General features: G+C 47.0%; 2 protein-coding genes and 1 pseudogene across 2 annotated transcripts; 1 reads left to right on the top strand and 2 right to left on the bottom strand.

Moving 5' to 3' along the window:
• The first annotated feature begins 725 nt into the window (after positions 1 to 725).
• Positions 726 to 5,861, top strand: LOC136490693 (sugar transport protein MST1-like). Its single transcript, XM_066486896.1, has 3 exons — positions 726 to 1,078; positions 4,157 to 5,112; positions 5,220 to 5,861. Exons 1-3 carry the CDS (start codon positions 940 to 942, stop codon positions 5,655 to 5,657), a joined length of 1,533 nt encoding a protein of 510 aa, XP_066342993.1. The 5' UTR covers positions 726 to 939; the 3' UTR covers positions 5,658 to 5,861.
• Positions 5,862 to 13,993: 8,132 nt separating this feature from the next.
• Positions 13,994 to 18,708, bottom strand: LOC136493107 (sugar transport protein MST1-like). The gene is made up of 3 exons (XM_066489150.1): positions 18,407 to 18,708; positions 14,769 to 15,721; positions 13,994 to 14,675 (listed from the first exon to the last, which is right to left on the bottom strand). Exons 1-3 carry the CDS (start codon positions 18,552 to 18,554, stop codon positions 14,226 to 14,228), a joined length of 1,551 nt encoding a protein of 516 aa, XP_066345247.1. The 5' UTR covers positions 18,555 to 18,708; the 3' UTR covers positions 13,994 to 14,225.
• Positions 18,709 to 21,223: 2,515 nt separating this feature from the next.
• On the bottom strand, positions 21,224 to 23,041 carry LOC136494774 (sugar transport protein MST1-like; annotated as a pseudogene).
• Positions 23,042 to 23,850: the final 809 nt, after the last annotated feature.

Here is a 23,850-nt window from a genome sequence, read left to right as displayed (position 1 = left end):
GCAACTCATGATTACATTCTTTTGTGGACAAAGAAAGTACCAACTACCACCGGTTTATTTCCAAATTTCCTATTGGAGACATAAATATTATTGCTATTCACTATAAACTCGATCAGAGTTAAACTTGTTTGACCTGGACGCAACTCATAATTGCATTCTTTATGGATGGAGGAAGTACCAACTACCACCGGTTTATTTCCAAACTTCCTGTTGGAGACATAAATGTTAGTACTATTCATTATAAACTCGAATTAAAGTTAAAGTAGTTTGACATGTACGCAATTCATAATTATATTTTTTTTGTGGACAAAAGAAGTACCAACTACCACCAGTCTATTTTCAAATTTCCTGTTGGAGACATAAATGTTAGATATACTATAAATTCGGTCAAAGTTAAACTAGTTTGACCTATGTGCAACTCATAATTATATTCTTTTATGGAGAGAGGAATTACATTTTCCACGCCTCTATTGCCCTCCAATCATTCCACAGTACAGTGAGGACCTGGTAGACCCGTAGTTCAAACACCCTGGTGACTAGTTCGAAATTTGTCGCTTATATATTCCTTGGATATATATTCCACAGTACAGTGAAAAGCCGAAAAGGCACCCCGGCAATTTGCGAATTTCTGAAATAGAGTACGTGACTACCACCAGTTTATTTCCAAATTTCCTGAGACCAAACGAGCGTCAGAACCAGACGGGGACAAATATAAAGCATCGACTCCCGGACAACGTTTTGGCAGCACGCCACACAGCATCAACCTCGGGTGCTCTGCTGCCACTGCCTGCCAGGCGCTAGCTAACTCTCGGGCCTCGTGCAGCCTGCCGCCGCGGGCGCGCGCGCTAGCCTAGCTGCTTCGCCGTAGCATAACAAAATCACCGCGCCGGCGCCGCGGGAGGTGGTGTTGGAGCCGGGGGCCGGAGCGGCGGCCAAGAAATGCCCGGTGGCGCCTCCCTCCTCAACAGCGGCGGCAGCATGGCGGACTCCAGCGGCGGCCTCACCGTCCCCGTCGTTGTGACCTGCCTCATGGCGGCCTCCGGCGGCCTCATCTTCGGCTACGACATTGGCATCTCAGGTGCGCCAGCCCCTGTCCCTCCGCGCTTCCGTGTCACGCGTGTGTGCGAGTATTATTAGTCTGCTGCCTTTTGTTGTTTGTGGTGGCATCATCCTCGAGACCCGAGTAGTTGTAGGACACGCATTCATGTGATTGAGCTAGCCCCTGTCGATTAGGATTCTATGGCTTTCTCCCCCTCATCGTTGATCTTGTATGCGTATCCATGATAGAGAGGATCGATCGGAGGAAACTCGATTCCCAGTATATCCATCCATCCGCGGCAAATCGAAGCCCACGCTGCACCGCACCGGAGTCTCTGTTGGGTCTCTTTGTTTCTTTCTGCTCAAGTGGCTTCTTCCATTCGACTCTTCGGAAAGAAGCTTTTCTCCCGTGCTCCACAGCCCCCCAAAGATCTCCAAATCGTCGATCGATTAACAGCCTGTTTTGGTTACAGGAGCTTCTAAAATTTCCGTCTTGGGCGCATTAGTATTAAATATAGACTAATTACGAAACTAATTATACAACTTACGATTAATTTACGAGACAAATCTTTTAAGCCTAATTAATCTATGATTTGACAACGTGGTACTACAGTAAACATGTGCTAATGACAGATTAATTATGTTTAAAAAATTCGTCTTGTAAATTAATCGCTATCTATCTATGTAATTGATTTTATAATTAATATATATTTAATATTTTTTATTAGTATCTAAATATTTAATGTAACATAAATTTTAGACCAAACAACCCCTGATTTTAATCCGCGCGCGTGGTAGGTGTGCCCCCGTCCTGTCCTCCTCCATCCCTCGGGAAAACAGTTTTAAAATCGCAGGAGTCAGATCCAAGATTCCAAGCCTGAGAGGGCCGTGATGAGGAGGGCTTCCTGAGGAGTTGCTGTCCAATCCGGTCTGACCTTTTTTTTTTCATTTCGCGGAACAGTCCCCGGAAAAGTCACCCAACTCCGGGAACAGTGCAGGTACAGTGGCGCATCGCGGAAAGGCGTCGTGTTACTGTCCCGGCACCAAATCCGTACACCGCATGGCCCCGCCCTGCGCTCGGCCAGGGGGTACGACGATGGCGGCCACTCGGCAGGGATTCGCTCGCCGGTTCCCTGCTGCTAGATCGTGGTCCATCGATCTCGCTCGATCGGCTAGGGTGCGCGGTGCCGATGCGAGCGACGGACCCGATCCGATCCAGTTGGTTGGGTTGGGATGTTGGGTGGCCCGTGGCCGGCCCTGTGCGGGCAGCGTACGATGATTCCATTCTATCCACAGCGTCCCGTTCGGCTTGCCATGTACAGTGTTTTTCTTTTACAACAGTGTTTTCCGTCAGTTTTAGTCAAATTTTAGCAAATCAAACGCGACCGCTCGGCACACGGGCACAGTGCCCGGGCCTCGTGGCGCACGCGTCGCCTTCACTTTCGGTAACGGGCTCTCGTGTCTCGTTCACGGTTCACCCTCCCCCACTAGTCACCAGTCACCACACCACCGGTTCACTCACCGCGTCACCAGGGCCCAGGCGTGCGGTCAGCTGCTCTGCCGGCTGCCGGCTGCCGGCTGCCGCCTTGCGCCGTTGCGGGAGGCGCTGCCGTTTTGGCTGCTAGTAGACGTCAACAGTTTTTGGACCTGCGGGGCGCGCGGGGAAGACGTCACGCTCGGCTTGGCGTGTTTGCGTACCTTTCTTCCACCCACCCCCCGTGGGCTGTGGCTCACGAGCTAGTAGCATAGCATCTCTTTCTTTCTCGTCGGAGGAAAATGACTGCTTTGGCAGATGCACATGACATGGTGGCTAGTATAGAGGGGCTAGTTAAAATCATTTCGATCTTGATACCGGTAGGCTACTCGATGGCAATCTCGCCATTTGCAGAAAAGTAAGGGATTTGTCGTTTCGCGCGTGTGGCGAAGCAGTGCGGTGCGAGCGTGAGTGTGTGACGAGATGGGTTTTTTTTTTCTTTCTATGGAGATAGTAGACACGATGATGTTGATACGATGAAGACGATTGGTAAAAGCTAGTGTTATTTATCACATGCGAATATTTCTACTTTTTAAAATAAGAAAAACGAATAATGGTACGACCAAAAAGAAAGGGTGTACGCTGAAAGCAAATCGCATAGGAATTGTCAGTGCAAAAGTTAAAATTCCGCAGCCGTCCAATTCGCATCCAATCGATTGCACAATCGATTCTGTTTCAGGCTTTCAGCTTCCTGCTCCATCCTTTGTCTCATCTCCGTTCTATCACTGTTTTATTAAGTTCCTCCTCACTTTGGGCCCAGTTTAGTTGCAAAAATTTTTGCAAAATGCAACTGTAGCGCTTTTCGTTGTTATTTGGTAATTAGTGTCCAATCATAGTCTAATTAGGCTTAAAAGATTCATCTCGTGGATTTCGTCTAAACTGTATAATTAGTTTTATTTTTTATTTATATTTAATGCTTCATGCATGCGTCCAAAGATTCGATGTGATAGGAAATCTTGAAAATTTTGGCAAAGTGAAGTGGAACTAAACAGCCCCTTGCTTCCGTAGCTAGCCCCGATACTTCCAAAAGTGGTGCCATCCGCCATTTATGTTTATGTTTGACCATATAAAATGAAACTGAAAGTGGTACTGTTGCACGAGTAATGCGCCGGTTTTGCTGTATTTATGTCCGGTTGAAAAAGGCCACCTCCTGCGTCCCGAATTTTATAAGAAAAAAGGGTGTTCTAGAAGAGTTCTACAATCAGATCAAATGTGTTGTCAAATTCTACCTAGAAATTACACCAAAATAGTCATCGCAACAAGATAAGTGTAAATCTAGGATAAGTTGCCGGTAAGTAAAACTAGGACATCTATATGAGAAAAAAATATGTTCACCGGAATCTATTTCCGTACATGCTATTTACGAGGAAGAAAAAGAAATAGAAAAAATGTGAAGGAGAAGATTTTTCACCTTGCTACGGAACGGAATAGACAAGCCCTAATACGTTACACTACACTAGACTTGAGTCCTTCGCTAGTGTCTGTGCGCTTTCGTTTCACCGTAAATGTTTTTTGAAAGATCATTTCGCCGTAACTTCATTCACCCTGTTGCTCCATGCATGTGTATGTCGCAACAACCATCAGGAGGTGTGTCGGAGATGGAGGCTTTCCTGAAGAAGTTCTTCCCCGGCTTGCTCAAGAGGACGGCGCGCGGCGCCAACGAGGACGTCTACTGCATCTACAACAACCAGGCGCTGACGGCCTTCACCTCGTCGCTGTACGCGTTCGGCATGGTGGGGACGCTGCTGGCGAGCCGCGTCACCCGGCGGCTCGGGCGCCAGGCCGTGATGCTGATCGGCGGCAGCCTCTTCCTGGTCGGCGCCCTCGTCAATGCCGCCGCGGCTAACCTCGCCATGCTCATTGTTGGGCGGATGCTGCTCGGCCTGGGCCTCGGGTTCTCGGGCCAGGCCACGCCGGTGTACCTCGCCGAGGTGTCGCCCCCGCGCTGGCGCGGCGGCTTCATCTCGGCGTTCCCGCTCTTCATCAGCATAGGGTACCTGGTCGCCAACCTCATCAACTACGGCACCTCGCGGATCCCGGACTGGGGCTGGCGCCTGTCGCTGGGCCTCGCCGCCGTCCCCGCCGCCGTCATGGTGGCGGGCGCCGCGTTCATCCCGGACACCCCCAGCAGCCTCGTCCTGCGCGGGAAGCACGACGACGCGCGCGCCGCGCTGCAGCGGGTGCGCGGCAAGGGCGTGGACATCGGCGCCGAGTTCGCGGACATCCTCGCCGCTGCGGAGAGCAACCGGCGGAACGAGGAGGGCGCGTTCCGCCGGATCCTGCGCCGCGAGTACCGCCCCTACCTGGTGATGGCCGTGGCGTTCCCGGTGTTCCTGAACCTCACGGGGGTCGCCGTCACCGCCTTCTTCTCGCCGATCCTGTTCCGGACCGTCGGGTTCGAGAGCGACGCCGCGCTCATGGGCGCCGTCATCCTGGGCCTCATGAACATCGGCGGCATCCTCGCGTCGGGCTTCGCCATGGACCGCTACGGCCGCAAGCTGCTCTTCATCATCGGTGGCGCGCTCATGTTCACTTGCCAGGCATACAAACAAAGCTGCTTAATTACACATGTTACATTCTTTATTGAACGAATAACCTTTTTTTTTACTAATATATATAAAAAAACATTTGCTGATTCGCTTCGCAGGTGGCGATGGCGAGCATCATCGGATCACAGCTGGGCAACGGGAGCAAGATGGCCAAGGGGTACGCGGTGACGGTGCTGGTGGTGACGCTGGTCTTCTCGGCGAGCTTCAGCTGGTCGTGGGGCGCGCTGTACTGGACCATCCCCGGCGAGATATACCCCGTGGAGGTGCGGACGGCGGGGCAGGGCGCGGCGGTGGCGCTCAACCTGGGGCTCAACTTCCTGCAGGCGCAGTTCTTCCTGGCGATGCTGTGCTGCTTCAAGTACGGCACCTTCCTCTTCTACGCGTCGTGGCTGGTGGTGATGACCGCCTTCGCCGTGGCGTTCGTGCCGGAGACCAAGGGCGTGCCGCTCGAGTCCATGGCCCACGTCTTCGCGCGCCACTGGTACTGGGGCAGGTTCGTCAAGGACCACCAGAAGTTCGGCGAAGAGTCCACCTAGCTAAGCTAGCTCATTCGGAATCAGCGAACGTACCCTTGGTGGTGGTATACTACCAGTAGTATAGATTATTGATAAGGGAAATACATATTGTGTGCGTGTCTCTCTCTTTTGTGATGACTGAAGTGTTGCTTTAGAATGGCTTATCCGTGTAGTAAATTTCGAGAGTTGAAACATAATAATAAGTATGTTCGTAGTAGCACATAAGAGAGCCTTCTATCATGTGTTTTTCTTCATAAATTTCGATGATATTGCATTGGCAGATCGTAACTGGGAGTCGACAATCGAATTCCTTGACTGTCTCTGCATACCGTATAACCTCTGCACAGCAGAGCGCTTTTTTGTTTATATATACATATTTTCAATTTTTTTTTTTTTTGAGCAAAGCAGATCGCATAGTAATGGGTCAGCCGAAGATCCCATCATTCCGAGCCCACGCCACTTTACAAGCTCACCTGGCAGTGCCTATGTTCTGTGCGCATATCAACGCTATAATGGGCCTCAGTCAGTGAACAGCATTGAGCCGGCCTAAACCCATGCGGAAAACAGCTCGAGCCTTCAGTCACAGCTGACTGGATGTCTAGATCCCACGGGTGTCGTAGAGATTGTTATTGTTGATATAATACGGGCTTGACCTATATAATATTTAATAAATTAAATAAAACTCTATGGTACGTAATATTAAGCGTTGTATGGTTTAATATCATATGGGATTTTGACTGAACGTTGACTCAGCTTATATGTTTGGAAATTATTCATCTAAATTGAGAAGATGAGAAAATGACATAGGCGTGCCACATGCGCGCGCGTCCCGCCGCCGCCGTGCGGTCGGGCCGTGGCCGTGCCCAGTCTCTTGCCACTTAATTCACATAATCATGGGAGTTACTTCCCCGTCTCCTGGGATTCTCCGCTGCCTCTCTCCCTTCCCGTCGTAGATATATATCCACAGTCCTCCGTCTCCGTCTTCCGCAACCGCTCCTGAGAGAAATCACATCTCAGCAGCCAGCCTTCTGGCTTCCCAGTCCCGTACCTCTGCGAGCACGGAGCAGCGGGAGAGAAGGTATCTCCAGAACCCTCGTTCACCTAGGAACCTTGCACGGGGTGTGCGACGATTAGGTTTTTAGGGAGTGATCCGCGACTGCTCGTCTTCGTACGCCTTCTTCCTGGTGGTAATCGCTCTCGGAACCCGTCTTCTTCCTGGTGATTCGTTCGTGGGACTGCACTGCGAACATCGTCCTACACCGACTATGGTCCGCGACTTCGAGCAACGCACTATATCAACTAGTGCGAATGGAGCCTCCGATGCCTTCGACATGGGACCCTCCTCTGGGTACAATTTAATCTCTATGATTATTGTACTCGTTTTTACTGTATTCATCTGTATGTCATCTTTGCATGTTGTAGCGTTCATTACAGATATACGCATGCACATATATGCCGTCACGAACCTGCTGATATTATTTTTCTGGATTAAACTGATAATGAAATTGCCTAATTATCTAACAATCTAAAAACCTAATGTTAGACAATTTTCTGTCAGTGGTTTTGCTGCTGCTTTGAAGCCAAATAATTTTGATGACAATAATTTCATGATATGGCATGCCAAGATGGTATTGTGGTTGACTGCGATAAACTGCTATCACGCCGCACAGGGAAAGCCTGAACAATTTACTCCTGGGGAGGAGAAAAAGTTCTTGGCTACCGATAACCTATTTCGAGACGTCGTGATCAATGCACTTTATCCTAAGTATGAGAAAAACTACATATCTTCCACATCAGGCAAAGAGTTATGGGATGCTCTTGAGGCAAAGTTTGGAGTTTCTGATGCTGGCAGTGAGTTGTACCTTATGGAGCAGCTGTATGACTACAAAATGGTTGAAAACCGTTGTGGTCGAATAGGCTCATGAGATACAGACGCTAGCAAAGGAACTAGAATATTTTCCATGTCTGTTGCCCGATAAATTTGTGGTCGGCGGTATAATCGCTAAGCTGTCACCTTCTTGAAGGGATTTTGCTACTTCTCTAAAACACAAGAGACAAGAGTTTAGCGTGGCTGAGCTTATTGGATCTCTTGATGTTGAGGAGAGAGCGAGAGTAAAAGACAACTATGGAAAAGGAGTTGAGTCTTCCACCGCTAATATGGTGTAGAAGAAAAACTCATTTGCATCTCGTAATAAAAAAAAGAAGAACATGTAAAAGAACAACAATGCAAAGCCTAAGCAAACTACACAGTTTAAGAAGAAAAACAACAAGAAAGGTGGAGGTTGCTTTGTTTATGGGAGTGATGAGCATTGGGCAAGTGCGTGCTCAGACCGTAAATATAAGCAAGAAAAGAAATTAGCAAACGTGGTGATTAGCGAGACTGGAGGAGGAACATTTGGGTATGGTAATTCTTTACCTTTTGTTCTCTTAGTTTATCTTCTACCTGAGTGGTGGATGGATAGTGGTGCTAATATTCATGTGTGTGCTGATGTTTCTTTGTTTACTTCCTATCAGGTCGACAGGACTGAAGCCTTACTGATGGGAAATGGCTCACATGCGTGTGTTCTTGGTACTGGTATGGTCGTTCTGAAGTTTACTTCGGGAAAGACGGTGCTATTAAAGAACGTGCAGCATGTCCCCTCCACCAAGAAGAATCTTGTTAGCGCTTCTCAAATGTCTCGTGATGGCTTTAAAATTATGCTTGAGTCCAATAAGTGTGTAGTGTCGAGACATGGAATATTTGTTGGAAAAGGTTATGATTGTGGAGGCTTGTTCTGCTTATATTTGCTCGATGATGTGTGTAATAAAGTGGTGAACAATGTTAATGTTTCGGATAAGTCAAATATTTGGCATTCACGACTTTGTCACATTAATTTTGGCTGTCTCACGTGGCTTGCAAATCTGAATTTAATCCTGAAATTTAACTTAATCAAAAATTCTAAGTGCCAGGTGTGTGTGCAATTGAAGCAACTACGCAAGCCTCACAAGACTGCTGAGGCGAGGAACTTGGCATCATTAGAACTTGTTCATTCTAATTTATGTGAAATGAATGGTGAATTGATTAAAGGCGGTAGACGATACTTCATGACAATTATAGATGATTGTACTAGATTTTGCTACGTGTATTTATTGAAAACTAAAGATGAAGCGTTGCATTGCTTTAAAGTCTATAAAGCTGAGGTAGAAAATCAACTTGAGAAGAAAATCAAGCGTTTGCGGTCTGATCGTGGGGGAGAATATTTCTCAAATGAATTTTCTGAGTTTTACGCGGTGCATGGAATTATTCATGAGAGGACACCACCATACTCACCACAGTCCAATGGGATTGCAGAGAGAAAGAACCGCACTCTAACTAATTTAGTTAATGCCATGTTAGAGACTGCGGGACTATCTAAGGAATGGTGGGGTGAGGCTATATTGACAGCACGTCATGTCCTGAATAGAGTGCCCATAAAGAACAAAGAAATTACACCATTCAAGGAATGGGAGAAGAGGAGATTAAATCTCTCTTATCTGTGAACTTGGGGTTGTTTGACAAAAATGAATGTGCCAATAAACAAAAAGTGAAAGCTTGGACCAAAGACTGTTGATTGTGTCTTTCTTGGTTATGCTATTCACAGCATGTGTTATAGATTTTTAATTATAAATTCTAGTGTTTCTGAGATGGCTGTTGATACAATCATATAATCTAGAGATGCTACATTTTTTGACAATAAGTTTTCCATGAAAAATGCACCTAGCATAACTAGTCATGAATTTATAATTCTCCATGAGCATAAAAATTTTACTTCAATAGAACAAATTGAGGAACCCCATATGCAAAATCCTGAGGAGGATGACACTATAGTCACTAGGAAAAGTAAGAGACAGAGGACTATAAAGTCTTTTGGTGATGACTATATTATGTGCCTTGTGGATGATACACCAGCGACCATTGAAGAGGTATATTCCTCTCCTGATGCTGACTTATGGAAGGAAGCAGTACGGAGTGAGATGGATTCTATTATATCTAATGGAACTTGGGAAATTGTTGATCGTCCCTATGGGTGCAAGCCTATAGGATGCAAATGGGTGTTCAAGAAAAAGGTTAGGCCTGATGGTACTATCGAGAGGTACAAGGCAAGGCTTGTGGCCAAGGGTTATACTCAAAAGGAAGGTGAGGATTTCTTTGATACTTATTCACCGGTTGTCTGATTGACCACAATTCGAGTTTTGCTTTCCCTAGCAGCCTCTTATGGTCTTATCGTTCATCAAATGGATATTAAGACAACTTTCCTAAACGGAGAGTTGGAGAAGGAGATCTATATGGATCATCCGGATGGGTTAGTAGCAAATGGTCAAGAAGGCAAGGTGTGTAAGTTATTAAAGTCATTATATGGCCTAAAACAAGCTTCTAAGCAGTGGCATGAGAAGTTCGATAGAACTTTAACATCTGCTGGCTTTGTTGTGAATGAAGCTGACAAATGTGTGTACTATCGGTATGGTGGGGGTGAAGGAATCATTTTGTGCTTATATGTTGATGACATACTAATCTTTAGATCCAGCCTCAAAGTGATCGAGGAGGTGAAGGAATTTTTATCTAAAAATTTTGAGATAAAAGATTTGGGAGAGGCTGATGTTATTCTTAATATCAAGCTTCTGAGAGAAGGTGATGATGGGGTAACTGTGTTACAATTCCTCTATGTGGAATAGGTGCTAAGTCGCTTTAGGTTTAGTGACTGTGCACCTGCTCCTACACCTTATGACCCTAGTGTGCTATTGAGGAAAATCAGAGAATAGCAAGGGATCAGTTGAGATATTCCTAGATCATTGGTTCGCTCATGTATCTTGCTAGTGCAATAAGGCCTGACATCTCATTTGTTGTGTGCAAGCTGAGCCGGTTTATGTCAAAACCGGGAGATGATCATTGGCGTGCTCTTGAGAGAGTGATGCGCTATCTAAAAGGCATCATGAGCTATGGTATTTATTATACTAAACATCCAAAAGTGTTGGAAGGCTATTATGATGCCAATTGGATCTCTGATGCTGATGAGCTTTATACCACAAGTAGATATGTGTTTTCGCTTGGAGGTGGCGCTGTTTCCTGAAAGTCTTGCAAGCAGACTATCTTAACCAAGTCTATAATGAAAGCAGAACTCACAGCATTAGACACTGCTGGCTCTGAGGCCGAGTGGCTTCGTGATCTTCTTATGGATTTATCGGTTGTTGAAAAACTCATACCAACTATTTCTATGAACTGTGATAACCAGACTATGGTTACGAAGGTTAATAGTTCTAAGGATAACATGAAGTCCACAAGGCATGTTAAGAGACGACTAAAATCTGTCAGAAAATTAAGAAACTCCAGAGTAATAGCGTTGGACTATGTTCACACATCTAACAATCTGGTAGATCAATTCACTAAGGGTCTGTCACGCAATGTGATAGAAAATGTATCGAGAGAGATGGGTTTGAGACCCACTTGAAATTTTCTATATTGGTAACCTGTTCTATATGATCGGAGATTCTGTGAAGTAGAATGGTGAAACAAGCTAGTAGTAAATTGTGAGGAAAGATCCTTAGTAAGACTCATCTCTGATGCACATCTTTCCTATCTGTAAGACAGGTTGGTTTTTACCTTAATGTGTTCCAAGTGGCTTGTTAAAGCAAAGATGTTGTCCTACATAATATCTTTTGAGGAGCACACCTATATGAGTCAGACTGCTGGTCATAGTCTATGAGATTTGGGTGATATCTAAATACTCATGAAAGGCACTAGAGTATGACTTATATGCTTCAAATAGAGGGGATGTCTTTTGCAGCCAAGTATCAGCTAAGGACTTTAGTGATATTCACCTTACACAAAACTGGCAATTCAAGGCATAGTCCAATGTTCAGTTGTGACTGAGTGAAACTATTGCTCTAGATGGATGTTTAATTTAACAGTCTATATCGAAACACTGGTATATAAAAGAAATATGGTTCTGAGACTACTTTGTTATAAATCCTAGAGTTTGGTGAGGATTGTTCGATATAATAAGGGCTTGGCCCATATAATATTGAATAAATCAAATAAAACTCTATGGTACATAACATTAAGCGTTGTATGGTTTAATATCATACAGGATTTTGACTGAACGTTGACTCAGCTTATATGGTTGGAAATTATTCATCTAAATTGAGAAGCTGAGAAAATGACATAGGCGTGCCACACGCGTGCGCGCGCTGCCGCCGACCGAGCCGGGGCCGTGGCCATGGCCAGTCTTTTGCCACTTAATCCACATAATCACGGGAGCTACTCCCTTTGATGGTGGACGCGAACTGATTGCGTCGGTTACCGTCCTTTCCGCTTCCGTTTCTCCGTCTCCTGGGATTCTCCACTGCCTCTCTCCCTTCCCGTCGCAAATATATATCCGCAGTCCTCCATCAGTACAGATCTCCGTCTTCTGCAACCGCTCCTGAGAGAAATCACATCTCAGCAGTCAGCCTTCTGGCTTCCCTGTCCCGTACCTCTGCGCTCATGGAGCAGCGGGAGAGCAGGTGCCTCCGGAACCCTCGTCCGCCTGGGAACCTTGCACGAGGTGTGCGACGATTAGGTTTTTAGGGAGTGATCCGCGACTGCTCGTCTTCATACGCCTTCTTCCTGGTGGTGATCGCTCTCGGAACCCGTCTTCTTCCTGGTGATCCATTCGTGGGACTGCACTGCGAACATCGTCCTGCACCGACTGTGGTCCGCGACTTCGAGCAACGCACTATGTCGACTAGTGCGAATGGAGCCTCCGATGTTCTCGGCATGGGACCCTCCGCTGGGTACAATCTAATCTCTGTGATTACTGTACTCGTTTTTACTGTATTCATTTGTATGCCATCTTTGCATGCTGTAGCGTTCATTACAGATATACACATGCACATATATGCCGTCACGAACCTGCTGATATTATTTTTGGATTAAACTGATAATGAAATTGCCTAAATATCTAACGGTTATCCTTTTCTATAAAGTTGATCAAATTTTAAATAGTTTATCCTAGAGTGATTCTAGAAATTAATTTATTTTGATATAAAAAAGGGAGCAATATTTATTTTTGCCACATTTAGGAGTGGGCACCATTCCAACGTCAGTTATGTATATAGATTCTTCGGTGAGTGCCATTCAAGAGAAAGAATTCTTACATTTGTTCTATTTTCGCATAATAATGTTCCAATCCAAAACCAAAAGATATCCTTACCCAAAAAAGGACATAAGAACTTGTTCCTAACAAAAGACATTTTGCTAAGGAAAAGTGTAATAGATTCAGTGATTTCCAATGTTTCGATTGTCATGGCCCAAATCCACATCGTGTTTTACCACCTACGTCTAAGGCTGGACGAAAAACTCGAAGCTCGTTAGCTCGCTCGGCTCGTGGCTGGCTCGACTCGGCTCGGCTCGGCTCGTTAAGATAACGAGCCGAGCCGAGCCAAGATTTTAGCTCGTTAGCTATAACGAGCCAACTCGAGCCAGCTCGCGAGCCGCTCGCGAGCTAAACGAGCCAAGCTTTCAGGAAAAAAAATATCATTTAAGGTAGTTAGATGCATGAATACTATAGTATTTTATTATACTTGTATATATATTAGCACATATTAATTTTTTTATTCGATTTAAGGTTGTTAGATTCATTTCTTTTGTATTATTATTATTCTCAAACTTTAGATAAATGCAAATATTATATTTTATGTATTTTTTATACCTGGCTCGCGAGCTTAACGAGCCAGCTCGAGCTTTTAACGAGCCAAGCCGAGCTGGCTTTCTGGCTCGTTAGGATAACGAGCCGAGCCGAGCTAGCTCGTTATCTTAACGAGCCAGAACGAGCCGAGCCCAAACGAGCCGAGCCGGCTCGTTATCCAGCCTTACCTACGTCCATGTGAGCAAGGAAAGAAAATTACATTACCTAGGACAACCCTTGATCGTTCAGGCAATGAAAATCTGTTGTTCGCTAGTTTACTTGCTATTGTCTCAGCAGTTATATTTATTGTTCCAAGGTTTTATTTTGTATTGTCATAGTAGTGAAAATCCATTGTTTCATAATTCTTGGTCTAATTTTCATTGTTCTAGCAGTGAAGTCAGGTGCTAGTGCCAAATTACACCCAGGTCTACCACTCTACCTTATGTAACCAAGTATTATGCACGGATGCACCCTGAGCTGCCAACAACATACTTGGTACCAACTCTCTCACTCCTAAAACATAATGTCCTTTAAGTTATCCTCGAGTAATAATAAAGAACAATAAAATAGAAGTGATTTCGCTTCACGTCGATCATATCTTTTTTTTTTGAAACTACGTCGATCATATCTTGGTGTTCATCATCAGTAAGAAAAAGGCCAAAAGAAAAAAAAAACAGTCAAGAGAAAGCTCCAATCGTTACGCTGGCCGAGAACTTTAATTGGGCTCTCGCGCCGGTCCGTTGTGGCCCAGTTAAGCGAAACGAGCTCCCGCGCACGCGCTCCGGCGACAGGATTTACCAGCAAACGCCACACTAAAACATCATAATTTACCAGCAAACACTCGAATTCTACCATACTTTACTTTGGTTGTTGTCAGTATGTCGCTCGATCGCCGCATTCCTTTTTCCTACAGGCAGTTCACCTGAACCTCCTGCTTGGCATCCCTGACGAACCTCCTCCAGTACCAGTGCCCCGCCCAGACGGAGCGCATGGCCTCCAGCGGCACGCCTTTGGTCTCCGGCAGGAACGCGGCGACGAAGGCCGTCATGGCCAGGACCCATCCGGCGTAGAACAGGAAGATGGCGTGCTTCATGGCGCAGAGCAGGGAAACGAACACCTGCGTCTGCGCGAAGGAGAGGCAGAGCGCGATGGACACCGTCAGCGCCTGCGCCGCCGACCTGATCTCCACGGGGTAGATCTCGCTCGGCACCACCCACTTGAGCGGCCCCCACGACACGCCGAAGCTGAAGGTGTACAGGCACATGAGCACCAGCACGGCCACCGCGTAGTCCCACGGCATCGCCACCGCGTCGTTGTGCTTGCCGAGATGCCCCGCAAGGATGCACGACATGGCCAACTTATTTTACAACAAGTGAAAAGGAAAGTTAGAAATTTCTCAGCTCAACACTACGAAATATGTAGTATATGTACCATCGGATTTCTGGGTTACCTGACAAATCATCATTGCTGCGCCACCGGCGAGGAACAAGAGCCTGCGGCCGGCGCGATCCATGACGAAGGAGGAGAGCAATGAAGAGGCCAGGTTGAAGAGGCTAAGAATCACGGATCCAAATATCGCCTTCTGGCTGCTGAACCCGACCGTCCGGAACAGCACCGGCGAGAAGACGGCCATGACGATGACGCCGGTGAGGTCGAAGAAGGAGGGGATGGCCACCACCATCACCAGGTAGTGTCCGTACCCCTTGGCGCACAGCCTCCCGTACGCGCCCTCGTCGTTCCGCCGCGCGTCCTCCACGGCGCGGACGATGTCATTGAGCTCCGCGTCGGTTTCCGCGCCCGGGCCACGGAGGCGTCGCAGCGAGACCCGGGCGCTGTCGGTGTCGCCGCGCAGGACGAGGCTACTGGGAGTGTCCGGGACCAGCAGGGCGCCCAGGACGACGATGGTGGCCGGGACGGCGGCGAGGCCCAGCGACACGCGCCATCCCCAGCCCGGGATGCGGTTGGTGAAGTAGTTGGTGACCGTGGCGGCCAGTGCGCCCAGCACCTGGAAGATGTTGTACGCCGTGGTGAACGCCCCGCGCCACCGTGCCGGCGATGTCTCCGCGAGGTACAGAGGAGCAGCCTGCGTGGTGAACCCGACTCCGAAGCCGAGCAGCATCCGTCCGATGATGAGCATGGCGACGTTGACGGCGCCGGCGTTGATTGCGGAGCCGACGAGGAACAGGACGCCGCCGATCAGCATGACGGCGGACCGGCCCACCGTCCTCGTCACGCGGCTCGCCACCAGCGACGAGAGCATCGCTGCGATGTACAACGACGAGGTGAACGCCGTGAGCCGTTGGTCGTCGTATCTGCAGTACGCGTCGTGCTTCGCGTTCTGGGTCCCGCTCGACACTTCCGGGAAGAACTTCACCAGGAACGACTCCATTTGCGTCACACCACCTTTCAAGTGTACAACAGAATGTGTGTAAAAGTGATTTCGATGATTGAAAAGGTATTTCTTAAAAAAAAAAGATAATCCAGAAAGATCATAGAAAATGAAAAAGCCAAATGGCTGATTATGATGATTGCTAAGAACATTTTAGTGGGATTACAAATGCATAACATTTGAATGAGATATTAGTATTTTTATTCACTTTTCCTATACGTCAGATGCTTGAGTTTTGGTTTGCAACACCTTAGCCATTGATCTTGCTTGAGGTTTTTTTTCCTCCATGAAGCTGTGAATCTTAGGTTGTTTTTACTTTGAGGTTGGATCCATTAAGACCAAGATCTGTTAATATTTAATAGCCAGTGCTGTTGCGTGTTGAGGCTGTTCTGACGGAGCTCTGGTGAAGGTCCAGAGTGTGGTTGCTCCCCAGTCCCCACTCTCCTTGTAGAAGTTCCTGTAATTTTTGTTACTGTCTTGTGTTAGAAACACTCGTCAATTTTGTCCTTGTTTGACCATAGAAAAGGCTGTTTAAGTTTTTTTTGTCCTTGTTTGATTATAGAAAAAATTTGTGGATTGTGTCTTGTGACTTGGTTTTTAGTTCAAGTTGGAATGGAATTATGGAAACACTAGGCGTTTAAGTGTTTTTGTCCTTGTTTATAGAAAAAAATGTGGATTGTGTCTTGTGACTTTTCTCCTTGTTTGTCTGCAGAGAAAAAAATGTTTGTTGTATCTTGTATTTTGTGCAAAATAGACTACTCAAATTATCTTTTGTTGCCGAGTTTATGGAAATGAGCACACTAGGTGCTGAGTTTATGGAGTTTAGTGGCAGTATAACTATATAATTGTACAGTTTTAACTAACAAAAGTTACACTAGTTGAAATGTGCAATTTTCGTAGGTACTGGAATATTGTTTGTAATAAACTTTCCGGTAGAAATGAGCACACACGCATTGATTTTTCACCGCAATGATACATCTGATGTGTCATTAATTGGAGACATGGTGTTCAAATTTGTTTACACGTTGTGTAGACTATGAGTCTCTGTTCCTCGATCTATGCAACTGTGATTCCAAAGAAAAGAGAAGTATGATGCATGCAATTTTTTTTCTGAACATTGTTACAAATTCACAAACAAATGGTCCAATACACATTTTGAATCCAATTTTAGCTACCAGGTGGTACATTCATTACGGAATAAAGGAGATGAAGAAGGAGGGAAATCAGGTAACAGACTAAACAGTTTTCAGGTATGTTTAGCAGGCTCGTTAACATGTTTTTTCACTAACAGTAGTTTGGCTATAAAACACAGACGTAGCTGTTAAGTCTTAATCCAACGGTTAACTGAAAAAATGTACTATTTCAGGCATTTGAAATACAGCAATTCTCATTTTTATTTATTTACTTCTGGTTGCGTTTTATATGTTTGCAAATGTTTACAGAAGATCATTCTATATATCTGGCTAATTGATCAATTTTCCTCTAATATCTGCTGGGTACAGTACGTACAAATGCCTGCCTGAATAAGATATACTTGAAGCACGAAATGCAAGAAACCTGATGGTGATCCTATTTTGTTGACTCTTCTTATCATGGTACAATGATTTGCTGAAAATTCTCTGGGCCGCAAGGGTATATGTTGGCCAAAAGCATAATCGACCTTATGATAGATAAATAAAGAACAAATAAGCGATATGTGCTACTGTCGCCTAGTCCCTTTTCTTCACAGCTAGAGCTAGGCAGGCGGCGAGTAGCATATATGCTTTTCTTTCACTTTATCTCCTAGATAGAATATATCCTATTCTTCTTTTAACCGACCTAGTACTATAGATTAACAAAAATAGGAAGTGGCTGCTGAAAGGTCAAAGCCGAGCCAACGTCTTGTTTGGGGAATTAATTTCCAGATTATTCAGCTTAATTAAATAAACCCTTCCAAACAAAGGATCATATTAATTAATTAAATATGAAGGAGAAACTGACTTGACCACTGAGGAGGATACAATTCTATCCTGAGGAACTGCTGGTCAAGGGATAAATAAAGATTACAGAAATACTAATTAATGTTGTCTTCAACGGCATGGGCGCCGCTGGGTCTCCTCACCGCTGCCAAGAAGAATGCAGCTGTTGCTAGTGCTTGAATTGGTGTAATATTCTTGTTCCAATATGTAATCCCTACTTAATGTCTTTGGCTTCGACCTATGTAACCCCTAGGCCATGGCCGTAAAACTTTCCTGAGCTGCTTTGCAATCTAATCAGACGGGGGATGTTCTACGTCCCGCTCATTCAAAGTGGCCGATCGAAGTGAAAGACCGGCCGACTGCTCACATACGCATGCTGCTGCTAAGGATTGACACAGTTGGTGACAACAACTATTCAAGACCTCCCTGAAGTCACAAGGTATGGAGATTGTCTGGTACTCGATCTGGTGGCAGGAGTCGAGCAGAGGTTAGGAGGGAAAGCTTAGAAAAGATGGAGTGTCCGGGTTGAAGCGAAGCGATCGAGCAACGCATGCAGGCATCCAAAGTCCAAACGCTAGATCGCAGCCACCAGAGTGCCTAGCTTTTCGCTGGAACGGGACTGACGACGAGAGCAGCAGGTATGTTAACTAGCACCGCGACCGCGAGCGAGCGATCGGTCAGTGACGACTGACGAGACCCAGGCATCATGCACACACGACATGCATCTAACACTGCGCGCACCTGAGACGCCAACGTCGTAGCCGAAGATGAGGCCGCAGGAGGCGGCCATGAGGCAGGTGACCACGACGGAGACCGTGACGCCTCCTCCTCCTCCATAGTCGTTGCGTGCGTGGCCGCCCTCCGCCGCGGCGAACCCGCCTCCGGCCATCGGAGGGCAGGCCGGGCAGGCAACTTCTTCCAGGGGCTCTTAATTCCCTCTTATGTTTTGCACTCGATCTGTGGAGACTTTTATTATGGCTGCAACTGCAAGCCAAACAACTAGCTAGACACGCACGGCCGTACGAGGTTCGCACACACCGCAATCCGCAAAGCGGGTTCGCTGCATGCGGCCATGATATGGACATGGATTCTGTGCATTGCATTCTAGACTAGTAGACGTCGTGGAGTACAGCATTGGTGCGGGGAAAGCGACGATGCTAATCAATTAAGCATAGGTGAGGATATCGTAGGTGTGCTCAGTTGGTACCCGATGCATGCATTATTTTGTCACACCTCCGGAATTTCAGCCGCCGGAATTCTAGTTTCTAGGAGAGCTTCTGGCGACGGCGGCCTTCCACCGCTGCCGGAGAAGAAGCACGTGTCGTCCATGATATCAGAGGAGGGGGGTTTAGGGCTCTAGAGGATTTATTTGCTGTGCCGGACATAGAGGCCGGAAGACTGGAGCAAGCAGTCATGAGTATACGAGAGGAAAGAACATAGTCATCGGATCGACCGAGGAAGATACAAGGTGTATTGGATTGGATCAAAATCAAACGGTTCGCATATATTGTCTGTGAACACACATCCAAAATTTCACGCATATAGTCTACGTATAATACATCACCCTTCTTTTACTATGTTTTTATTTCCTTTTTATATCTGCGAGGGTAGGGTGACGCGTAGCCGTGATTTGGGAAACGGTTAGAAAGGTTATGCAAGTAAATAAGCTTTTGATAGCAACAAAGCAACGTTGAACAAACCAATGACGCTCGTCAGTCGTCACGGTGGGATGCACCGTGCTATGTTAATTTCCAGAAGATCATGGGCATCATCAGTGAATGCAATTTTTAGAATCATGTTTTGTTTCTGCTAATTCATCATAGCCACATAACACCGGTACCCCGCTCCGCTCCACATGTTTTTCACCACTGGCGATTTTGAAAACAAAATACACTTCTTAATTTTGTAGCCCCACAAGCTAAAGCTAAGTATGAGATAGAGCATCTTCAGTCCACTCTATATTTAAGTAGTGGAGTAAAAACTCTATCTCCAACAAGCTACCTACTTGGCCCCTCGAGATGTGTTACCTATCCAAATCATCCTGTTACCCATTCCCATGGATATACATGGATTATATATTTATATAAAATATCTACTTTTTCGGTGTCCCACCCGCCATGCCTCTGTCTAGCCTTTCGCACGCGTCGTTGCCTTCCCGCCCAGTTTCTCCACGCCTCCTTCACGTCCGATGCCTCCTCTTTCCCGCCGGCCGCCGACGCCTCCTCCTCGCCCGATGACCTCCTCCCCGCCTGGTGCCTGGCCACCGGCTGAATTGACCGTTAGCTCTTCCCATATTCCTCTCTCTTCTCAGCCTCAGTCTCCTCCCCCACGCTAGCACCACCACCCAACGCCGCCACTCCCTGCCCTAGCATCGCCACCCCGCTCACGCCATCGCCCAAGCCCTAGCCGCCGCCGGCAGGAGTAGCAGCAGCCTCACAGCCCCTCCCCGAGAAGGACTGTGACACACAGATTTGTCGAATCTGTGCCACCTAACTGAGCTTGAGGTTGAAGATCTGTGGCAAAGGATTCTAGGGGCCGAGCCTTAACGAAGATCCGGTGGTGGTGGTGAACGAGGCATGCTGGCTTTGACTTGCATAGGAGTGGCCAGACTTGCGGTAGCTGGGCAGATGGAGATGGTGGAGTCGTTGCTTCCCGTCGCTGCAAGAAGATGGCAACGGAGCTCTTGACAAGTGGACGTGAAAGGTGACTACGCTACATCATTAGAGGTAATAGTTGGTGACACAAGCCGCTTCAACCAGCCGACGCAAGGTTGAGTTGTGAGCTCCTGGACTTATTTTACAATGCTCCATGCCGCGGGAGAAGGGAAGCGGGAAGCATCGAGTACTAAAGGCCTGTTTGATCTTCTCATCTAAACTTTAGAGCTAAAGTCTCCAAACATGTGGTCTAAAGTTAGCTATAAATTTTAGTCTATCTCACATTAGAGTTTAGATCTCAAAACTGAGTTTTTAGAGCTCTAAAGTTTAGAGTTCTAAAGTTAGCTATAAAGTTTTTAGAGCTCTAAGGCGATGCGCGTCCGATAGCCGTCATTTTGTTTTCCGGATCTGAGGAGGAATGTTTCACACCATTTTTGGCTTAATTCACATGTAAATTTAGTGTACACAGAAGTCTTCCAAACAGATAATTTTGGTTTGGGTCAGAAAAATAATCGAGCCTATAAAGTTACAAGTGTTTTGGACAAATACAAGCTACCAAACAGAGCCTAAGAGCTTTTTCACTATTAGAGATAGAGAAGAGTAATCATTAGGCTTTATAGCCATATACTCCTCTCATTCCAAATTATAAGTCATTTCAAGAATTTTGGAGAGTCAAATCATCTCAAGTTTGATCAAAATTATCGAGAGAATTACAAAAATTTATGACATCAAATAGATATACTATGAAAATATAATTATTAAGAAATCTAATGATAAATTTGGTCAAACTTGAGATGGTTTGACTCTCAAGATTTTTGGAATGACTTATAATTTGGGACGGAGGGAGTATAACAAACACCGCTTAAACTTTAAACTGGTGAACTGATGAGTCCCTCAAATTCATCTACAAACAATTGACTTGTTGTCCTGCCTGGCATCCTTGACGAACCTCCTCCAGTACCAATGCCGCGCCCACACGGACTGCATGGCCTCAAGCGGCACGCCTTTTGTCTCCGGCAAGAACATCACGACGAAGACGGTCATGGCCTGGAGCCACGCGGCGTAGAACAGGAAGACGGCGTACTTCATGGCGCAGAGCAGCGCGATGAACACCTGCAGCTCCACGAAGGAGATGCAGAGCGTGATGGAGATGCTCAGGGCCTGCCCGGCCGACCTGACCTCCACGGGGTAGATCTCGCTCGGCACCACCCACCTGAGCGGGGCCCACGACAGGCCGAAGCTGAACGTGCACAAGCAGATCAACACCAGCACGCCGGTCGCGTAGCTCCGCGGCATCGTCGTCACCCCTCCGTGCTTCCCGAGGTGATCCGCCATGATCCATGAAATGGCCACCTTAATCATTATATGGTCAGCTTGGTGAGCAAAGTCAACGGTAGCACAGCCAGCACACTCTGACATGGTTAGGATCGGATGCTTACCTCGCAAAGCATCATGCCTAATCCACCAACGACGAACAGAAATCTGCGTCCAACGCGGTCCATGACGACGGAGGACAGCAACGTCGAGGCCAGATTGGTCATGCTGCCCCGTTTTCGTACTTTTCAGCTCGTTTTTTCAGTCAGAACAGTATTTTTCTCTCACAGCGAATCAGCCGGAACAGTATTTCGGCTTGTTTTTTCAGCAAAGCGAACGGGGCCAGCGGAGCCATGGATAGCCTTCTGGCTGCTGAACCCAACGGTCCGGAACAGCACCGCCGAGAAGATGGAGATGACGATCATGCCGGTGAACTCGTAGAACACGGGTATGGCCACCCCTATCGCCAGGTAGTGCCGGTACTCCTTGCTGAACAGCCGACGGAACGCGCCGTCGTCGTTCTGGCGCGCCACGTCCACGGCGCGGACGATGTCCTTGAACTCGGCGTCGACGTCGGCGTCGTCCCCACGGACGCGCTGCAGCGCGGCGCGAGCCCTCTCGTGCTGGCCTCGCATGACGAGGATGATCGGGGTGTCCGAGACGAAGAAGGCTCCCAGGACGATGGCGGCGCCCGGCACGGCCGCCAGGCCGAGGGAGACGCGCCACCCCCAGCCGGGGATGCGGTTGGTGAAGTAGTTGGTGACGGTCGCCGACAGCATGCCGACGACGACGAAGGCGTTGTAGGTTGACGTGAACGCACCGCGCCACCTCGCCGGCGCTGTCTCGGAGAGATATACAGGAGCGGCCTGCAAGGTGAAGCCAAGGCCGAAGCCTAGCAGCATCCCGCCGATGATGAGCATGGCGGTGTTCACCGTGGCGGCGTTGACGACGGAACCGGCGAGGAACAGCACGCCGCCGATGAGCATGATGGCCTGGCGGCCCACCCTTCGGGTCACGCGGCTCGCCACCAGCGAGGACAGCGCGCCGGCGATCCATAGCGACGACGTGAAGGCGGTGAGCCATTGGTTGTCGTACTTGCAGTAGGCGTCCACCTTTGCGCTCTTCCTCCCGTCGATCACGTCCGGGAAGAACTTGCCCATGAATGAATCCATTTGAGTCACGCCACCTGAGGATTAACCAGCAAAAATGTGCACCGGAGTCCGGAGGCGATTAGCGCTGGTGTGTGCAATGTGAGCTCTAAATCAGGCCGCGGAGTACGCACCTGAGACGTCGGAGTCGTAGCAAAGATGAGGCCGCAGGAGGCAGCCATGAGGCTGGTCACCACGACGGAGAACGTCACGCCACCGCCATAGTCCGGCACACCGACGGACGATCCTCCTACGGCCATTGTTGTATGTTCTCAAGGCTCGGTGTGCAAGTAGCGAAGCTCTGTTTCAGAAGACGCGGTAGTGAGGTTTTTTTTATTTTTTTTTATTTTTAACCTTTTTTTAAACAAATTCCAAATCTAACACCGTTGTTTTTTTTATTTTCAAATCTAACACTTTTGGTCATGCCAAAGTCCATGGCGCGGCTAAAACACGCTGCCACGCCACATGCATCGGTGTGGCACGATCTGCCACGTCGGACAACCATTTTCATGTGAAAATCCTCGCCGCGCCGTTGGCGTGGCAGCACTATAGCGCCACGTCATCCAAACTGATGCCACAAGACGTAACCTTAGGAAAATTATATCTTTTTCATATGATCTCGAATGAAGATGATTTTTATATGAAAATTATAGTTCTCAACTAGATCTATAACTTTATAGTTTTGAGTTTTTTCATTTGAGGACGTTAAGATGCTCAAAAAAATTAAATAAAGTTTTAGCAATATATTAATCATGTACGAGCGTTGTCGTCTTGGAAAAATCATATCATTCTTATATGATGTCAAATAGAGATACTTTCTATATAAAAGTTGTAGCTCTCGATGGGATCCACAAATTTGTAGTTTTGAGTTTTTGCATTTAAGATCATTAAGATGCTCAAGAAAAATAATATAATGTTTCAGCATCATATTAATCGCGTACAAGCATTTGTCATCTTAGAAAAATCATATCTTTCTTATCTGGTGTCAAATGGAGATACTTTCTATATGAAAGTTATCGCTCTCGGTGAGATCTACAAATTTATAGTTTTGGATTTTTACATTTGAGAT

The sequence above is a fragment of the Miscanthus floridulus genome, chromosome 11, assembly GCF_019320115.1.
Source record: "Miscanthus floridulus cultivar M001 chromosome 11, ASM1932011v1, whole genome shotgun sequence".
NCBI lineage: Eukaryota > Viridiplantae > Streptophyta > Magnoliopsida > Poales > Poaceae > Miscanthus > Miscanthus floridulus.
Note: the sequence above shows the minus strand (reverse complement) of the source record. Positions and strands in the feature narration are given on the sequence as shown.